We start from the raw sequence: 21,067 nt of genomic DNA, 5'->3' as shown, positions 1-21,067 counted from the left end.
TTTACGTATTACTCTCTCACACAAAACACGTACTATCTCTCTCTCTCTCTCTCCCTCACAAAAAAACCCAAAGTTCATCGTCTTCTTCTAGCATGGCATCGAGCTCATCGTCTTCTTCTACCAAGACATCCCTTTGATAACCCATAACTCGGATCCCCCATATTTACATATGCTATAAAAGCGGTTTCATTTTTCATCCGATATTGAATTTCCTGGTATACAAAATTTGTACGGTCAGTGGAGTCAAAGAATACAGGATGAAACATTTGAAGGAAACTATAATCTTTAACGATCTGGCTGTCTGTGGATTTAATACCGCCAGTAAAATTTTTATAAAAATGAGCTTGAAACCCATAGGTAGCTTACGTATATTCAATTTGTTTGCCATCGTCTTGGCCACCAAGCATCTAAAGTGTAGTGTATCAATCTCGATGCCTTCACTCAATTTATTGCCTTTTATTGGCACACAAGAAAATATGATTGCTAAGTCATGGCTAATGCGAACACTCTTAGACAGACTTCCATAGTAATAGCCACCTAGATGAAAACTTCTGAGTTTATGTGTGATTTCTCTGAAAACTTTTTTCCTGTCTTCAGCAAAGCCGATGATTGTTCCATTCTTCTTAAACTCAATTAGATTCCAACACCAGTATGTTTTTTGAATGTATAGTCATTTGTCAAAAGTCTGGACATCAATTTTTGGAAGAAAAAAAAACCCTAATTACATTTTAAAAAAAAAAACTCTAATTACATTAAGAAAAACTTACATAAATATTAGTATTGGCCATCACATCATTGGTAATCAGCGGATGTATGGAAGTGGCTGGTCTGAAAACTAAACACTTGTGTGAGAAACGGGTAAAACAGATATGGAAGTAAACACTAGATATGTCTTGGTAGAAGAAGACCATGAGCTTTGATTTTTTTTTTTTTAGAGAGAGATAGTACTTGTTTTGTGTCAGATAGTAGTACATAAAAGATGTAATGAAGAGAGAGATGCTATAAGCCATCATGAGTACTCGTTGTTTTCCAAAATAGTTGCAGTAGTTTGGACAGCTATAGTCCACTGCTAACCCACACGTAGTTACACGCATTTAGAAGCGTGGAGGGTGATTTTAGGTGACATGTGCATATGGCTTTGGTCGAATGTGTGAAATTATGCACGTGTGGCGTAAGAGGCACATGTATCATGATATCTCTCTCCTACACCACACGTGCATAACTCGGACAAATAGCATGATGCATAAAGGAGAGCGACTTCTCTCTCATGGGCAGAACGGGATAGTAGTGGATCTGAATCCTCTCAAATTTCTTAAAAAACTCAGATTTTAAGATTTAAGCCGACAAAATAACAGCCAGCTGTTTGTACCATCAATTGCCTTTTTAAAATAAAAAATAAAATGAAAAATTCAAAACCATTTTAAGATCTCAATCGTCCCTTGAATCTAACGGACTAAATACATGACAACAATTTGTATCTTACCAAGACAATAAATTGCATTTTCCCTTCAAGAAACATAAAAACTCTTCTTCTTCCTCATGCCCCTTTAAAATAAAAAACAAAATGAAAAATTCAAAACCATTTTAAGATCTCAACCGTCCATTGAATTTAACGGACTAAACGCATGACAACAACTTGTATCTTACCGAGGCAATAAATTGCATTTTCCCTTCAAGAAACATAAAAACTCTTCTTCTTCATCATGCTCATTCTCTCCCTCAGATCTGAATTCCCTTAGATTTCTTAAAGTCGGAGTTTCTCAGATTTTAAATTCTTAGTCCACTACAAAAATTCTTATATTTTTAGACGGTTTTAAACCATCCAAAACGAGTGAAAAACCGTCAGGAATCAATTCTTAACTGTTTGAAACTGTCTGGACTGTAGCGTCGGGAAAATTAATTCTGGACGGTTTGGGCAAAACCGTTAGGAATTCTAGACGGTTTTACCCAAACTGTCCAGAATCATTAATTATTATTATTATTTTTAATTCATGAGTCAGTTGAATATGAAATTATTATTATTATTTTTTGTCCTGCGGTCAAAGTTTCTAGGTTCTACCCATTCATAGTTCATTCTTCCCGGAATCCCAATACTCCTCAAAGAGATCCATAGAAAGCTTCAAAACCTATTTCTCTTCCTCACAATATCAAAGCCCACCTCAGAACCTACTTCAAGTCCTTTCACTACCCTTTTAACAGAGCTTTGGTAGCTCTTCAATCTGGGTCTTCTTCTTCGTCATCGTTGTCGAATAGTTCCGACTTCCTCGCCGCTGGAGATGGGTATGGGTCGTCTGCGGTGGTGGTGATTCGGCTTGTCTCGTTGGCGGTGGTGGTGGCTCGACTGGGCTCGTCATGGCAGAATGGTGGATGGGTCGTTGGAGTCGTCGAAGCTGTACGGTGGATGGGTCTTCGAAGCTTGGCGGTGGATGGAGGCTGGAGATGAACTTGTACTACCTAATATTCTGCTCTAGGCCTAGTGCTACTCGTAGTAGATTCAACCATCTGCTTAGATCAGAAAGAGATAGCTCTAAGAGCAACTTTCCCCGTTCTGACCGGTGCATCCAGAGCAGAGCAACCTCCCCTCTAAATTTTTTTGAGTTAGCCATAAGTAGGAAAGATGCCCACTCTTTTGACCTGCCTTACCCTTCAGGGCAGTTCTTCCTTATAAAGGTGGGACTGTAAAAGAACCGGTTGAAGTAACAACTCCAACTACTGCTTTTTCTACTGCGGCTTTGAGAAGTGAGATGCATTGAGAAGTGGGAACCACGTGGCCTGTGCCTGTGGCTTTGAGAAGTGTGATCCTACGTTGAAAAGAGAGTAAAAGAGACTCAGACAATGTTGAAACGTGAGAAGTAGCTCACAATATGTGCAAACGGTTTGGTCCAAACCGTCTGTAAATTTACATTTGCAGACGGTTTGTCCCAAACTGTTAACAAATTTCACAACAGTTTTAAAAGAAACCATTGTGATTTCTTTTTTTACTGACGGTTTTCAGAAAATCATCTGTAATTTTTTTTAATTTCTGACGCTTTTCTGAAAAGTGTCATTAAAAATTTAATTATATACGGTTTTTAAAACCGTCTAGAAAAAAACCGTCAAGAATTGGTCCTTTTTTTTGTAGTGACCGTCCTTTGCATCCAAGGGACAAAATAGCAGCCAGTTGTTTGTACCATCAGCTGCCTTTTTAAAATAAAAATTCAAAACCATTTTAAGATCTCAACCATCCCTTGAATCTAACAGACTAAACACATGATATCAACATCTATCTTACCGAGACAATGAATTGCATTTCCCTCCAAGAAACAAAAAAAAAACTCTTCTTCTTCCTCACGCTCCTTCTCTTCCTTAGATCTGAATCCCCTCAAATTTCTTAAAATCAAAGTTTCTCAGATTTTAAGATTTGAGTCGTCCCTTGCATCCCAAGGACAAAATAACAACATCTGTTTGTACCATCAGCTGCCTTTTTAAAATAAAAAACAAAATGAAAAATTCAAAATCATTTTAAGATCTCAACCTTACCTTGAATCTGGCTAAACACATGATAACAACTTGTATTTTACCGAGGCAATGAATTGCATTTTTTCTCTAAGAAACAAAAAAACTCTTCTTCTTCCTTAGGCTCCTTCTCTTCCTCGGATCCGGATCATTATTATATATTTGAACTATTTAATTAAAAAAATCAAAATTAATTTAATACCGGATTCCTTTAAGCAAAATGGGCGTGCGGGTTTTGAATATGGGTTGGGATATCCACGTAATACCGGTTTGAGCCGACATGGTGGGCATGTGACAAAAAATTATAAGCCAAATTTTTGCGATTGAGTTTTGTCGTCCACTTTGATAGCCCATAACTTGAATCCCCCAGATTTAGATCTGCTATAAAAGCGGTTTCATTTTTCATCCAATATTGAATTACCATGTGTTCAAAATTTGTACGGTTAGTGGAGTCGAAGAATACATGATGAAATATTTGAAGGAAACAGTAGTCTTTAACTATCTGCATGTTTGTGGATTTAATATTGTCAGTAAAAATTCCAGAAAAAAAGAGTTCGAAACCTATAGGTAGCTTACGTATATTTAATTCGATCGCCATTGTCTTGGCCACCGAGCATCTAAAGTGTAGTGTATCAATCTCGATGTCTTCACTCAATCTATTGTCTTTTATCGGCACACAAGGAAATATGATTGCTTAGTCATGGCTAATGCGAACACTCTTAGATAGACTTCCGTAGTAATAGCCACCTAGATGAAAACTTTTGAGTTTATGTGCGATTTCTCTGAAAACTTTTTCCTCGTCTTCAGCAAAGCCTGTGACTGTTCCATTCTTCTTGAACTCAAACATATTCCAACACTAGTATGTTTTTTGAACGTATAGCCATTTGCCAAAAGTTTGTACATCAATTTTTGGAAAGAAAGAAAAAAGAAAAAAGAAACCTCAACCGTTAGTAAAATATATAAATTAAAAAACTCTAATTACATATAAACAAAAAAACTCTAATTACATTAAGAAAAACTTACATAAATATTAGTATTGGCCATCACATCATCAATAATTGGCGGGTGTTTGGAAGTGGCTGGTTTGAAAACTCAACACTTGTGCGAAAAACGAGTAAAACAGATATGGAAGCAAACACTAGGGATGTCTTGGTAAAAGAAGACGATGAGCTCGATGCCATGCTAGAAGAAGATGATGAGCTTTGGTTTTTTTTTTTTTGTGAGAGACCAAGAGAGTGTGAGAAAGAGAGAGAGACATTATGTGTTTTGTGAGAGAGAGAGAGAGAGAGAGAGAGAGAGAGAGAGAAAGCAGTATGTAAAATGAGCAACGTAAAGGAGAGAGATGCCATAAGCCATTATGAGTACTCGCCATTTTCCAAAATAGTTGCAGTAGTTTGGACAGCTATCGTCCACTGCTATCCCACGTGCAGTGACATGCATTTAGAAGCGTGGAGAGTGATTGTAGGTGACATGATGGCTTTGGTCGAGTGTGTGGAGTTATGCGCGTATGGCGTGGGAGGCACATGTATCATGCTACTCTCTCTCCCACGCCACACGTGCATAGCTCGAGCAAATAGCATGATGCATAAAGGAGAATGAATTTTCTCTCATGGGCAGAACGGGACAGTGGCAGATCCGGATCCCCTCAGATTTCTTAAAAAACTCATATTTTAAGATCTGAGTTGTCCCTTGCATCTAAGGGACAAAATAACAGCCAGTTGTTTGCACCATCAGCTGCCTTTTTTTTAAAAAAAAAAAATGAAAAATTCAAAACCATTTTAAGATCGCAATCGTCTCTTGAATCTAACGGACTAAACACATGACAACAACTTGTATCTTATTGAGGCAATGAATTGCATTTTCCCTCCAAGAAACATAAAAATTCTTCTTGCTTATGCCCTTTTTCTTCGTCGGATTCGGATTCCTTTAGATTTCTTAAAAATCAGATTTTAAATTCTGAGCCGTCCCTTGGATGCAAGGGACAAAATAGCAACTAGCTGTTTGTACCATTAGCTACCTTTTTAAATAAAAATTCAAAACCATTTTAATATCCCAACTGTCCCTTGAATCTAACAGACTAAACACATGACAACAACTTGCATCTTACCGAGGTAATGAATTGCATTTTTCCTCTAAGAAACAAAAAATCTCTTTTTCTTCCTCATGCCCTTTTCTTCTTTGGATTCAGATCCCCTCAGATTTCTTGAAACTAGATTTTAAATTCTGAGTCGTCCCTTGCATCCAAGGGACAAAATAGCATCCAGCTGTTTGTACTATCAGCTGTCTTTTTTAAATAAAAATTCAAAACCATTTTAAGATTTCAACCGTCCCTTGAATCTAGTGGACTAGGCTCGCGAGCCCTTATTGAGTTTCGTCGAGCGAATCGGGTATGTATCACTTACTAATTGAGCAGGTTTCTACAGTAATAACGAGTTTGTATAGTATCGAGATTAAGTTCGAATCGTGTTTTATCGAGCGGGTTGTCGAACGGACTAATTTATTTACAGCCCTAGACTTTTGTGATGACTTTTTAATTATGCATTTCTCTTGAGATGTGGTTGTGTCAAGTGAACTGTTACGTTAATTTATAAGATTACATGACACTTATCACACCGACGAATCACTAAACAAATAAATTTAATTATTTAATATTACATAAATTGCCACGCACATTTTCTCTAGAAATGACAATTTTGCAAACTCTTAATCGAAGAACAAGATTTGAGCATAAATATGATCGTAATTAAAAGACCCATGTAGTTGTGCATAATAATATTAATGTTTTTTTTCACACGCATTCATATATTTATTTAATGAATAATGATTCAATGCCACCCAAATATACAACTTTTCACCACCTTGCCTATGTAGTAAGGTGGTCCCCCACTACTTTTTGAGTTTTTTTATTTTTTAAAAATAAATTAAGGTGAAGGACCACTTTGCCACATAGATAAGGTGATGAAAAGTTGTATATTTAGGTGGTAGTGAATCATTACTCTTATTTAATATCAACTAACATAATGCATTAAATGATTTTTCATGTCAATTACCTTAAAAGAACACTTAAAACACGATACAGTTGACCATATAAAATGAATATACTAAATAGATGCGAATACCGAGTAATATTATTGGGACTCGCACGAAAATCACGTCGCACATTAAAATCTCTCCGTCCAACATGGAAAACCAGCAAACACACAACCTCGACGTGGCCAAAACATTATCTACATGGACCCCATATTTTGGGTCCCATACAAGAAAAGGCCAAAGTTGTCGGTAGCGTTTTTCCACGACACAAAATTTTGAGTGGCCTTTTTTCGATCCTATTAGCGCCACAACATTTTCTATTTTTCTGTGTCTTGGTCTTCGCTTGCTTGTTCTTTTCCTTGTATTCATCCAATCGGATTGCTTCCTAAACTTTTCCCTGAGCATTTCGGATTGTTCTTTTCCTTGTATTCCCACAAACGCTCAACTGTTTACCACATCCCATCCAATCGGATTGCTTCCTAAACTTTAACCAGAGCGTTTCGGAATAGGAGGAAGCCAAAGTCATATTTGGTAAGCAAGTTTGGTGGGTGTTGTCGTCAAATCTTGTTCCGGGTCTGTTTGGCTTCCGAGAAAATAAATAAAAAGAAAAAAAAGACATTGATGCGTGGAAAGTGTAAACTAAACCCAACCCAACTCAGCTACGCCATGTCACATGTGTTTGTAGGAACCTTATCTCGTTTGGAAGTTTCTTGGTCTTTTTGCTTTCTGGGAAGCTAATTGTTGGTTCAGTTTCTAAGCAACCAAACGGAATATTATAGGTAGTGCTTTTCGTAATCAGTTTTTCTGTTGACCCAGTTTTAATGCGGGCTTAAAGTTAAAGTTACTTATATAGTTTGAGGCTTTGGTGGCTTGTTTCCTGAATCTTCTTTATAGAATATGCGGTATTTGTTTGACTAGGATTCAACTTTAGGCTCTGTTTGGTTACCTAGAAAACTGAACAAATAGAGGCCCGTCGTTTTGGTAGATAGGTCTAAAACGAAGCCTTAAGCTTCATTCCACCAATTTATTTTTCAAAACTTGGTTTACTTTCTCAGCAGCCAAACAGTACGTTTTCTAGTATGTTTAATATTTAGTTGTTTTTAAAATCTTGCTCTGTTCTTGCCCTGTACAGGCATTCTCTCCTTCATTGTACTCAAATACTGAAAAGAGTTTGATCATTTCTTTATGGAGAATACAGGAACCGGTTCGTTTCTGAGGACTAGAAGGTTGGAGAGCTACTTCGATGCAAGTTCTAGTCCTAATGTGAAGGAAAAGCCGAAAACTTTGGCGAAAGAAGAATTGGGATTGAAGCCAAGGGTCGATATGTTTGCGGATGAAGATGGATGGAGTTCAGTGTTGATATCTTGGATTAGAATTGTCACATGTTTCTTGACGATGATGGTAACGACATTCATTTGGGCGTTGATTATGCTCATGCTTGTACCATGGCCTTATGAGAGGATTAGGCAGGGGAATATATATGGACATGTGACTGGTAGATTGATGGTAAGATCGCTTTTGATTTTATGGTTCATGTTAAGTTTGCCAGTGCTGAAATTTTTGAAGTACACAGCTGTAGCGTCGAGGTTTTTGTGTGTCTCTTAGTGGTTGAGTAGCAAATTAAGGAGGATAGAAGGAGAATTCGAGGTTTGTTCATTATTTGCTTGGTTGCTGAGAAAATTGAGGAAAAGAATATGAGAGATTGAATGTTATGCCTTTCTTTGTCTTGTTTCTATTAGACCCAAATTGGGCCAAAGAGTCAAATTATGCTGATATGAGTGGTTTCTATTTTCTTTCTTTATTTTTTATTTTTTCCATTTGAACTTTATTCAATTCCTGGGAAATGAGTATTAATGCAGTGTTTGTCTCCTTGCTCATTATTTTTCAGTTTCATTTTTTTTACATGCTGAAATAATGAGCATTTCAGGTACAAATATTTAAAGCATTAGCAACCATAGCTGCTGAATAGTCTACCAACAGAAGATCAAAATTCCCTTTAAGCAATCATTCAGTCATTGTCATACAGACTTTTTGGGAGAAGTTATCCATAGATGTCATAGGGGAAAAGTGGTTAGATGCCCTAGGAGAAAGGATTATTTCTCGTAATTGTTGGATGCTGACAAGTCTGGGCATTTACTCAGTGGTCATGGACTGGACCACAGTATGGCATTGATTTGTGAGTATCATCTGTAGCAGCTTGCGAAAAACAGAAAATGCTCAGGCAAAGCATAAATAGTAAACTTTGTCTATATAACTAGTGACTTTGGAGAGTGATTTATGTGTATCACATTCTTGAAGATATCACAATGGAGTACAGAATTTGGTTAGCAAAGCAAACCGTCTATAATATCCTAGGTTTCATGAAGTGCATTCTATACCAATCCACAAGCATTTCTGGTACATGAATTAGTACTTGTCAATAGGGCTTTGCTGTTCAATATTCTCCTATACTACCTTCCTGCAATTTATTTAGTTTGAGGATTTGAGGGATTTTGCAGTAGACGATTAATGCTTTGGAAAATTGATGGCAGATGTGGATCCTTGGAAATCCTATGAGGATTGAGGGTGCTGAATTTTCTAATAAAAGGGCCATTTATATCAGTAATCATGCATCTCCTCTGGACATTTTTCTAATAATGTGGTTGACTCCCACAGGCACTGTTGGCATTGCCAAGAAGGAGGTATGTTCGATGCTTAATGAATAAACATGGCAGATCTTCTTTTGCATTTTGAAAAATTCTTAATTTTTTAAAGATATAAAATTGTATTATGTACCATTATTAAGGTTACTCTTGATATTGTTATGCGGAAATTGAAAACAAGACTCCTCTTAGTGAAGATCTACAATCCCACTCAAGTTACTCTTCTTGTCCTCAACTTTGATTGATCAAGATCTAGTTTTCCTTGAATAAGGTTCCTCTCCACTCCAACACAAACTGGAAAGAAATGGTTCTGTTTTATATCAAATTATATGTTTAGCATATCAAGTTGAAGATTATGCTTCGCAAATTGGGAAATTATATGGTTTTCTTTATCATAATCACTATTAGTGACAGTCAAGAATGGATCTTAGAGGTGGCCCAGGGAGACGTAGCCCCACCAAAGTCCCCCAAAATCCTAAAATTAGCCCTTAATAGTACATTTGTCTTTGTTATGCATTGATACATGCACTAGTAGAGGGTTATGCTTATAGCCATTGTGCCTATACTAGATTTACATACTTTCTGGAATGGATTGAGGAAGTCCAGTAACTGAATAATTATCTTATGCAGATCATATGGTACCCCCTAATTGGACAAATTTATGTTTTGGCAAACCATTTGCGCATAGATCGCTCCAACCCCACTGCAGCCATTGAATCCATGAAAGAGGTATCCATTTTTTTCCTGCACATTGTATCTTTTCCTGTATATCTAACTTGCGGTTCTTCTCGTGCCCAGGCAGCCCGTGCAGTATTGAAAAACAACTTATCTTTGATCATTTTTCCTGAGGGCACCAGGTCCAAAACTGGACGACTACTCCCATTCAAAAAGGCAATAATTCTTACGTTTCTGGAACGTATTATTTTTTCCTCGTGTTTATAATATAAATCACGTAGCAGAAATTATGGTAACATTGTGTATGACCTAAAGTGGCAGGCATCACTTAGGCCTAATCAGTCCAGTGTGCCAAGCATTGGACTTAAGGCCTTTTCTTGAGTGAATGAGCGAATGCTTCTGTAATAACAGAAGTTGTCAGCCTGCCAGGATCATCCAGTTTGTTGGGAAATTCAATTGATTATTGTTCTCAACTTCAGTGCATATAATTGGAAATAGATCATGGAGTGAATTTGATGATGACATCTAATGGGATTGCCACCACTCTTCCTGTGAAGTTTGTTTTACTTTGATTAAGGAAGACCTTTATATGGATGATGAATGTTGTATCAAATCTTGCAGATGGAACCATAGATGAAAAATAAAGTGGGAACCCCAATAATTTGAAGATTAAAACTAAATGACAGTTGAATGATCAGTTGCCCATTTCCATATGTAGTTTCTTCATAACTATGTGCACTTGTTGGTTATGTAATTGATGGAGTCAAATTTCTTGCACTTTCTTGCTTATGCTCTGTATTAAAGCATATTGCTGATTTATCACTTTGTCCTTGCAGGGATTTGTTCATTTGGCATTGCAATCACGCCTTCCAATAGTTCCCATGGTCCTGACAGGTACCCATCTAGCGTGGAGGAAGGGCGGCTTACATGTTCGACCGGCGCCTCTAACTGTTAAGTATCTTCCTCCTATAAGTACCAAAGATTGGACAGCTGACAAGATTAATGACTACATTAAGATGTTACATGACTTATATGTCAAACACCTCCCTGAGTCTCAGAGGCCGCTTGTGTTAGAAGGTCCCAGAAATAGTTCCAATTCATAGTTGAGGTGCCTCATCTTTTTGATCATTCAAGTCTTAGAGCTAGAGGGGAGTCCCATGTTAATTGCTACAACAAGCATAATTGAATTAGTTTTGCAATTAGCAGGAGTAAGTGTATTACAGTGCTCATTCTCTTGCAATAAGCCTAGCTTGCTCGACCAAGATTTAATATTAACTAGGTTTTCTCAGTCTTGTAAGATTAAATATGATCAGTTTCAGCATTGAAGGGATTACAGAATCCCTTTGTTCTTTGTATATGCATTTGTATTAATTTCATTCCATCATTTCAACAAATAGCAAAAACCATTTTCTGCTCAACTTCAAGGTGGGGGCAAAATACAGGTTTTGATTAATGGTTATTCTTCTATTTTTACTGCCATAGCCCACATAGGACAGTGGCATAGGTTAATCTTCCACTTGCTTGGACTTGCTTTTGTTCTGCTTGATGTTATTTGACCATGAGCACTAAGGCCGACAACTTTTGACACGATCCGCAAATTTAAATTAGCGGGTTATAATTGAAGGGTCTGACTCGTTTAATTAAATAAGTTGGGTTATAGTTAACTTATATAGTTTTATTCTCATGCATCGACAGGAATTGAATTTAACACGTGACATAAATGGCTACAATTTTTGACATGACGTACGAACCCGACATAAACCAAACACAAAATTAGCAATTTAGGGTTAATGAGTCTGACCTATTTAATTCAATAAGTCGGGTTAGAATTGACCAGTATAGTCTTATACATATGACTCGACACAACTCAAACCCAACACGCAAACATAAATTGCCGACCTTAATAAGCACCGGTAGTTAGCCTTGCATTCTATATGTACATTATGGGTTCTTCAATACCTTTTTACTTAGATCATATGGTTGACTTTGAAGCTAGCTTCATATATAGTTATGGGGCAGATTTAAAGGTTGCAATTTGGAATATTCTGAAGGATAAAAGAATGAAGTGCTTTTCAGCTTGCATTTCAGAATATTCTTCAAGGATTTTTGTGTGGTTGTACCATTCACAAAAAGTAAAAGGACAAGTGAAAACAAAGACAGAAAACGTTAAAAGTGCCTCATATCTTATGTTATAAGGAGCTCGAGGATACCTTTCTTGGAATGAAGCTCTATGGGGCCAGAGATTGCATGAAAAATGAGGCCATAAAATACAAGGTAATTAAGGCAGGCTAATAAGGAAACCTAATTCACATATTTGCGTGGAGAAAACTAGAGGAATGGCTATATTTATGTTGGAGTTTCATTAATAATACTAAATTACTAATAAGGAGGGCTTAATATAACATAGTTGAATCCAAAAGTTAAAATATTGGTTTCATTTGTTTCGACGTAAAATATTTTTTGTTTATTATTATTATTTGTTTAGGAAAATGATTTCAATTGAAAACATTTTTCAGCGTTTGTTTCGTACGAAAAATCAGCGACGGCAGGCGACCTCTGACAACGACAGAAAATGAACTGCGAGTGAGAGTGCGTACAAGAAGGAGAAACTCAAACTCGAAAAATGGTTTACAGTTTTTTTTTTTTTTTTTTAAATAAAAAATAAAAAAGGGAAAAAATTTTACGAAAATTAAATAATTTTTTTTGGTCAACCGAAAAAAGCTTTTGGTTTGACCATGATTTTCGGTGGTACCAAATACCGGAAAATATAAAAAATGTTTTCCAAAAGACATTTTACATCGAAAAAAAAGGAGCCTGAAACATTTTAGGATTACACTTATTCCCATCAAACTCACTCAAATTATAACGTCTACATCTAAACTTTAAAAGGTCGCAATTACGCCTCCAAACTATTTAGTCCTTTCACTTAGCTTCTATCCATTAGACGTTTTTGTTAAGTCCGAATTGTCCGATAGAAAATGAATTAAATGTCCATTATTGCCCTTATAATTTATGTGAAAATACAATTATGACCTTAGTTTTTTTTTCTTTGTATTTTTTTTCCTTAAAAAAAATGTAATGCATGGATATTATTGTTATTTTTAAAAATATTCATCGGATTTAACTTAGAATCTTAATAAAATGGGCCAAGTAAAAGGATTAGGTAATTTGAGGGTCAATTGCAATTTTTTAAAGGTTAAAAGGTCGTTACAATTTGAGAGGATATGTATAGTTCCCGTAAATATTTTCATAAAGTTGAATTTTTTAAAGGTTAAAAGGTTGTCAAATAATGGATTATTACTTTAATGTTGATATTAGATAGATCAACTTGAAATATCATTAAAAAAAAAGTGGCTTTATTAAGTGTGTAACCTTTTCCAATTGTTTTAATCAATTATTTAACCCCCAAAAAAAAAGATAACATAAAATATTAATGGCCCTCTGCAAGATTATTGAAAAAAAAAAAAGCATGAAAATTGTGACAATAAAAAAGTATATAAGGTGATTATATGATTAATAGGAGATGGGTCATAGTAATCATTAATGGACCCAGAATGATTAAAAGAAAAAATAAAAAAAACAAGAACAAAGAAAATGGTGGAGGTCAGGGGCGGAGCCAGGTTTTAAATTTTGGGGGGGTCAAATTGAGAAAAAAAAACTTTGAGAGACCAAAACTAAGAAAAAAAAAATAAGGGGTAAATTTTTTTTTTTTTTTTGGGGGGGGGAAAACCCTTTGGCTTGGGGGGCCTAGCCCCCCCCCCCAAGCCAAAGAGTAACTCCACCCCTGGTGGAGGTGGTTGTTGTTGTCAATCCCTTAAAGCTTAATTATGAAATCAACGTATGCTTTTGTTTCACTTGAAAAACATCACCAAGTCGTAATAGTTTACTAAATAACATTTTTATTTCTCAGAAGGTGTAAAATAATTTGTACTTGTTTTCGTGCTTTTCTTTTTTCTTTTTATTTTTTATTTTTTCATGATGGAACTTTTAATTATTTTAGATGACAATGATATTGGCAAAATATATCATTATGAAGGTTGGAAGAATTATATTTATCAATAAAAAATTCAGTGAACTTTTGGGTCTTTTTTTCAAGTTGTTTTATGTAAGAAACAGCTTGAATTTACATAGTTTTAGAATTTATATTTTTTTTAAAAAAAAAATTGTAAAGAATCCAGATTCCCTTCTCATCCCCTCCAAGTTGAAGAAAACTAATTGTGCATGTTGATAGATAGAATTGCCTCCAGAATTAGGAGTTGGACAAGTAGGGATTCCTCCCTTGTGCTGAAAAAAGCCCAGTTGCTCAAAGCCATTGTTTATCTAGCTGAGTGCAGGGGATCATTGGCAAAGATGTTTTTCACACTTGATATTAATTTTTTCTGATGTTGCTAACAGGTGTAAAGGGAAATAAAAAATGAACGGGAGAGAAGCCAGTTCCTTAAAAAAGAAAGGTAAAATTGTCTGAAAAAAAAAAATAAAATGACAATTTTGCCATTCTCTTTATTTAAAGAACGGGCAATGAACTGGAAAGATTTCAGTTCCGTTTAAAGGTATATCTCTTAGAGAATAGAGACCGATTAATAAGACTTATGTTAACTGTTGAGGTAAGTTCATAAATATTTATGATATTTTCATGGATATCATAAATTTAAATGATACCATATATATACCAAAGCAAACCTATGTCCTATCCACAATGAAGCATTGAAAAGGGAAGACAGTGAAACACTGAGAAAATTTATATTCTTGATTCTAAATTTGCAAAAAAAAGGATAAAAAGAAGCATTGGTATGTTGGCTATCAATAATCTTCTTCTCTTATATTCTTCGAATTTTGCTAATATTGTTTTCGATATTAGTCTATAACGATCTTAGATGTGCCAATTATCGTACACATGCTTTAACTAAGTGGGCTGCTTTCCATATTATTATTCAAAACATTTCCATAAGATCATCCATTAGACCATTCTTTCTTCCATTCGAATCAAGAGTGAGAAAGGTCATTTCCGGTAACCTTTTCTTCTCATTCAATTTTTTTTTTTTTTTTTTTAAAAAAATAGTGCTTTTCATGTAGAGAGGAAAAAAGAAGAACAAAAGTCAGCCTGTTGTTGTCCCAAATAGTCAAAGACAGGTGCTGTACAAGTACTTCCCTCAACATGTGGCATATGTTTTCCTCAATCATAGGTTCCACTACCTCATTTGAGTTTGAAGTTTTCACACAAATACCATAATGGTGTGTTCTCTTAAGAAAAAAAAACAAAAAATAGCATAAAATTGCTAAGAGCATGTTTGGGTATCAATTGGTTTTTTTTTTTTTTTTTTCAAAAATATGTTTGGATTATTTTTTAGAATTCAAATTCAACTCAGATTTTATCAAACTCTTTATAATTTTGTCTCAAATTTTCTAAACCATCCAAACATAATTTCAAAAAACAAGTTATCTCGATATCTATAATTTTAAATATAATACAAAATAATAGAATATAATATATATATATATATATAAAATCGCACACTCAAACAAACCCTAACCACTTTTTTTGTAATTATTTTGTTAAAGTTATAATTGAAAATTTTTAAAATATTTTATAAAAACCATTCTCACCAATGTGAAAAGTGAAAACGTGGATAATCTAAGAAAAAAGAAGATTGTTAATGAAATAGTAAAATAATTTTTGCAAGTTTTTTAAAGAATATTTAACCAAATTCGTCTAATCTCATCCTGACTCTGTCACACCTAAGCTTCAGACTAACCTCACTAATCAGCTCCTGCCACCAATATGCTTTTGTACACGTGGCAAACTTTCACTGCCCGGTTATGAACTCCTCCTAACAGCCCAGTCACCTTGTCACTCTTCACTTCCAACCACCGACCTCGCTCTGTCCGCCTGAGACAACAAAAAAAAAAAAAAAAAACAAAACAGCTTTGGTGACCATGTAAAAGTATGGGACCTAACAAAAAACAAACACCCAAAGTGTTCCCCGAAAACAGTTCTGTTTGTTTCAACGAAACTTCAAAAAAACGCCACTGAAAATACTTCCCAAAGGTACGTCCTTTCACAATCCCTGAATTTCTTTAGCTCAGCTCATCTTTTGCTCTGCAGGGCACACTTTTTTATTTTTTTTTTGTTTTTGAGTCTTTTGCATGTTCTTTTCTCTGTGGTCAAACCCTAAATTTCGAAACTTTTTTGGGTTTTTCCGGAGATGGTGTTACTGGTTAAGAGAAGAAACAACGAATAGAAAGCTTGGTGTGTTTATTTGGGTGGGATTTTGGTGTTCTTGGGTTCTTAATGATATAAGACTAAATTTCTTTTCTTTTCTTCTCAGCAACCAAGCAGAGTCATAGGGTCTGTATTAGTGGTTTCTGAACTTAATTAACTCTTGCATGAACTTTAAGGTCCTTTCTTTTCTTTTATCTTTTATCTTTTATCTTTTATCTTTTTTTTTTCTTTTCTTTTTTTTTTTATTTAATTAATTAATTAATTAATTTTTAATAACGTTCTAATGCTTTATATAATGTGTTTTGCATTGACTTTTATGGTTATATTCAAGTAAATAGGTGAAGGAATTAATAATGAAAAAGGAAAATAAATAGAAAGAGAGAAGATTTTATGTGGTTCGGTTTATGATCTAATTCCACATATTAAAGCCATGAGGGCTACATTGTGCTCGTATTGAATTGATGATTTGGTTGTTTACAAAAGGCTTTACTTATAAATAGAGCTTACAGATTATTTGAATTTATTCAAATTTAATCAATCTAATCAAATCCCTTTATCTAGGGCAATGTAATCAAATCAAATCCCTAAATGTTGGGTAATCAAATATAATCTAACAATAAGTACATACACATGATAGATGTCTTCCTTCTTCCTTCTTCCTTCTTCTTCTTTTCTTTATGAATTATGTTTGCTTCAAACTCTTATGGCTTCTCCTATCATAATTGGCATTAATCTGTTGATTTGGTGAAGTTATAGTGCTAATAATTCCATTTGAAACACTCCTTCACTATTATTAGGAATTGGGTATGTGAGCAAACTAGTTCATGTTTTATAGTTTAGTTTAGCTCAAGTGGCCAAATAGTTGCATTATTGATACTTGGATGCTCAAACTGTGTTTATACTGCAAGAAGCTTGTCTTTTGTTAGCCTGCATGGGTGGCAGAAGATTTTGAATATTTATTCCTTTTTCCATGAATATTTGCAAGAAGAATTGACGATCGCACTTGCATGATGCGAACATGCACACTTCTTAGGAGCTCAAAGCATTGTCGGGTAAAAGAGACACATCTTGGTTGAGGCTTTGTTTTTATTTCCCATTGAATGGGTGTTTCAAACAATTTATACCTGTTAGGAAGGGAAAGAAGTTATAAAGAGATCTGTGCTGTGTTTCAGATTTCATAGACTATTTCAGTCAGTGGCACACCAATTGCTGTATGTGCAGCTGGGAGTTATGTTTTGTTACTCTACTTAGTATGTGGGTTTGATTATGTTGTATTTGCACCATATGAGAATAAGGCTTCTTTCCATTTATTATTTGATAATCTTTGCAAGATATAGAAAACCATCTGAAAATTAGCTCCTAGATGTCATTGGTATGGAGTATAATGTTGGCTGTTTTAGATTCAATTCTTGCATTAGTATTTAATGGTGCCTTGTGAGATTTCTGGAATTATAGAAACGTAAAATTCTGACGCCTATTTCCTTTTCCAACATCAATCAATGGTTGCAGCGAATGTGTAATTTTGGTTAGTTGATCTTCTTTGCTTCCATTCAATTTTTCCCTCTTTGGGATGAAAGTCAATAAAATTCTTGAACCTGTTGATAATTGCTAATAAAAGTTTCCATTCTTCTTCCATAGTTCATTGCGTTGCTCACTTGCTTGTATTATCATCTTTTGTCCTGGTTGCATAAACACTTAACTGGTTTGGTACACAACCAGCATCTGACCAGTGTAATCTGCCCTCATGCCTGCACCCAGATACTGTGCTTTATCTTCATTTGTTACACTACAACTTGCAAAACTCTAACTTGTTACATTGATTTATCATCGTTTCCAAATTTGACATTGGATGTTTGGACCTGACATGGTTGGTTGAGATAGGAGGGTCAGTTATCTCCTAAAGTGAGACTAATGTGTTGGAATTGGAGAGAACATATGGGTAGGAAATGCTAAAATTCATGGTGAACTTCTTTAACTTTACATTGAATTCATCAACATTTCATACCATGGTTGGAGGATAAAATGCTGACTATGAAATCCAGTCCTAGTTTGAGTTCAGCATATATGGTTACGCTTACTTTATAATCCTTTTATCATGAGATTAAGTGATCAAGGGTTTTCGTTTTGAGGTTGGAGAATTTTCTTTCTTCAAACATTCTATAGGTCCATCCGCACTTATCAGTGAATGAGCTAAAATGTCTAATAATAAACTGGCATGCTGTGTTTTTTGGCGTTATATATATACTAGTAAGCAGATTCTTAAAACAATTAGTTATTGATTGAATTCAAGCATATAGCTAATTCTTTAAGATTGTAATAAATGGAGTTTGGAGCACATAGTAGTAAGAATTTTTTAGCTTGCTGAATGAGTGTTAGAGAAAAGGATGTGTGGCATCAGATTATTACCATCTAGCAATTGGCTGCAGGGAGGGAAGAAAAGGGCAATAAAATTTTGCAAGAGAAGTAGAGATACTCAAGATGAACCAAACTTACCAAGGGAGTAACCCTGATGGTTCGGCAGATGTCCCTGTGAAGCGCAAAAGAGGTCGTCCGCGTAAGTATCCCAAACTTGATCTTGAGGAGAAGGCTCGTATCCCAAAGGATCAGAATTTAAACCGTAGGGAGAATGATCGTGTCCCTCCTGGATTTGGAGGGGTCAATGGAAATCAGCCCCGTCAAGTTGATTCAATTGATAATGCAAATGATGGCATGGCAGGCCAGGTTGTGTCTGGTGTCATTGAGGCAGCATTTGACGCAGGATATTTGCTGAGTGTTCGAGTTGGCAACTCTGACACCACTTTGAGGGGTGTTGTCTTCAAGCCTGGACATTACGTCCCTATTTCAGCTGAGAATGATGTGGCCCCTGAAATGCAAATGATCAGGCGAAATGAGGTTCCCCTCCCAGCAGAAAATTATACTCACGTCCATGGCTATAACCCTCGATCCAGAGAGAGGGAGCAGAAATTTAATTCTCGTAGGAATGGAACTCATTCATTGAATGAAGTACCAATTGTCAACCGAGTTGTACCTCAGTCTGCTAACCTTGTGGCTTCAAAAGGCAAACAGGTGCCTTCAGTTGCGGCCCAAACTGCTCGCCCTGTAATCCCAAAGGGCAATGTAGTGCCCGTTGTACTCAAACCTGTTAACGGGATAGCACTTGCCAACCAACCATCTTCATATGCTATTCAAGCTCCTCATTTGGTAGCCTCAAAAAGCAACAAGGTCGTTGGAGGTGCTCAATCATCAGATGGTTCAATAGTCAACAACCAGGTGCCAGTAGTAGTAAACCAAACACCTCCTCCTCAACCTCAAGCCAGCCACCAGTTTACACCAAAAGACTCACAAAGTGATAATGTTCCTTGTACTCAACCACCAGAAGAGGTCAGCAAAAAAATTCAAGGTCTTTCGGAGTCAGCAAAGACTGAAATAGACGGTAGCACATTAGCTGGCAAAACGTCAGTCAAAGGTTCTGGCCACAAGCAGGTAGATGAAGTTAATGATATGGATCAGCCCCTCTTAATTGAGCCCCTGCAGGCTGTACAGCCTGATCCCTGTACCCAACCCGACCCTGCTGCAAAACCTTTTGAGAATAATATAACTGGAAAAATGACTCAGCTGTTGCAGGTAAAAATGAAGCTTCAATTGGGATGTATTTTAACTTTAAGCAGTTTGCTTGTACCTAAATATTCAAGACATTACATGATGTCCAGCACTTCAAAAAGGTTTTGCAGGAAAGCGCGATGGAGAACCAGGTGCCTTGGGCTGAAAAGCCAGCAACAGCTTCTGTGCTGAAGTTAGAGGAGCCCAGAAACTGATCTTGGAGATAAAGAAACTGGTCATCCAAAGAGACAATCCTAAGCATCAGTGTCTGATCAATACAACCCGCTGTGACCTGGTGTTTTTTACCTGAAATTGACATGAAGTCCCTGAACTGATTGGAATCAGTCAATTCTGGAGAAGTAGCTAGGAGGCTGCGGAGGATCCGCATTTGGTTCAACCTTCAGGATCTGACCTCGTTACTTAGACTTTATGCCTTTTCAGTTTGTAGTTTTAAAGTCCTCTTAGCTTGTAGTGTTTATGATTTATTCACATTAGAGGAGCAGCAAGATGTTGGATACCTGTACTGCTTATATGCTTACATCACTTTTATTCAAGTGTATACCTTAATGTTCATAATGAAAGCTCCTGTTGCAGGCATTTGGAGCATTTCTTAGAACATCCTGTTGTAATCATTCATGGGGAGTACATATTTATTTAAATCTGTATGGACATCATCTACATCCTCTCCCTCAGTTCAAACGCCAACTTAACCTCTCTATGACAACTTAAAAAGTTTTTCTTCCAAACTGGGATGGATAGATTTTTTCTCAGTGTATTGAAGTGACATGCGTTGTCTTTAGAATACGTGATTTTTACATGCATTTTCAATAGAGCATGCGATTTTTATATACTTCATTAAAAATACATACGAGAACAACATGCTTTAAGAACGTGCGTGTATGTCAATTTAATAGATTGTGTTGGAAGAATTTTTTTTTAACCCAATTTGAACGAAAATTTTGTCAACAATTTTATACAACAAATACTTTCTTTTCTTGAATATCCTTTTTGTCGACATTTATAAACCATCATAATTGAATTCTATGATTTCGTGATATAGAGCAAATTGATAATGAAGATAACTAAAGTCTAAAAGCACTTCTTTGACGATGATCTTTGAAACTTAGTAGGCAATGTGGTGGAAACTCGGACCTTTATCCACACTTTGATGTGTGACTATTGGGAACAAATTAACCTAGAAATCTGTATCTCAGGATAACGAGGATCATATACTTTATTGTATCGTTAAATCTGTTTAACTCCCAAGACCAGCAAAGCAAATGAAATATTTGCAGTTATTTACAGATAAGCTTAATAGAGAGAACTAAATTTTCATCCGAACTGGGGTAGAGTCATCATCTGAAATAGCTTATCCTTTCTATGACTCTGTATTGTTAATCTGTGA

General features: G+C 35.8%; 2 protein-coding genes across 8 annotated transcripts; both read left to right on the top strand.

Moving 5' to 3' along the window:
- The first annotated feature begins 6,903 nt into the window (after positions 1-6,903).
- Positions 6,904-11,219, top strand: LOC133875880 (1-acyl-sn-glycerol-3-phosphate acyltransferase-like). Of its 3 annotated transcripts, none has more exons than XM_062314140.1 (6): positions 6,904-7,056; positions 7,658-8,031; positions 9,057-9,206; positions 9,798-9,896; positions 9,966-10,058; positions 10,679-11,218. In XM_062314140.1, the coding sequence occupies exons 2-6, from the start codon at positions 7,711-7,713 to the stop codon at positions 10,943-10,945; spliced, it is 930 nt and encodes a 309-aa protein (XP_062170124.1). In that variant the 5' UTR covers positions 6,904-7,056; positions 7,658-7,710; the 3' UTR covers positions 10,946-11,218. The 3 variants fall into 3 exon arrangements, with proteins under 3 accessions (XP_062170124.1, XP_062170126.1, XP_062170125.1); XM_062314141.1 differs by having other exon boundaries at positions 6,919-7,056; positions 7,724-8,031; positions 10,679-11,219; XM_062314142.1 differs by lacking the exon at positions 9,057-9,206.
- Positions 11,220-15,750: 4,531 nt separating this feature from the next.
- On the top strand, positions 15,751-20,336 carry LOC133875524 (protein METABOLIC NETWORK MODULATOR 1). 5 transcript variants are annotated; one of them, XM_062313687.1, is made up of 4 exons: positions 15,828-15,888; positions 17,048-17,114; positions 18,489-19,686; positions 19,773-20,336. In XM_062313687.1, the coding sequence occupies exons 3-4, from the start codon at positions 18,541-18,543 to the stop codon at positions 19,875-19,877; spliced, it is 1,251 nt and encodes a 416-aa protein (XP_062169671.1). In that variant the 5' UTR covers positions 15,828-15,888; positions 17,048-17,114; positions 18,489-18,540; the 3' UTR covers positions 19,878-20,336. The 5 variants fall into 5 exon arrangements, with proteins under 5 accessions (XP_062169670.1, XP_062169671.1, XP_062169674.1 ...); XM_062313690.1 differs by having other exon boundaries at positions 15,829-15,888; positions 19,794-20,336; XM_062313689.1 differs by having other exon boundaries at positions 15,833-15,888; positions 19,785-20,336.
- The last annotated feature ends 731 nt before the right edge of the window (positions 20,337-21,067 follow it).

This window comes from Alnus glutinosa, chromosome 8 (genome assembly GCF_958979055.1).
Source record: "Alnus glutinosa chromosome 8, dhAlnGlut1.1, whole genome shotgun sequence".
NCBI classification, from domain to species: domain Eukaryota; kingdom Viridiplantae; phylum Streptophyta; class Magnoliopsida; order Fagales; family Betulaceae; genus Alnus; species Alnus glutinosa.
This window is presented reverse-complemented; position numbering and strand designations above follow the sequence as displayed.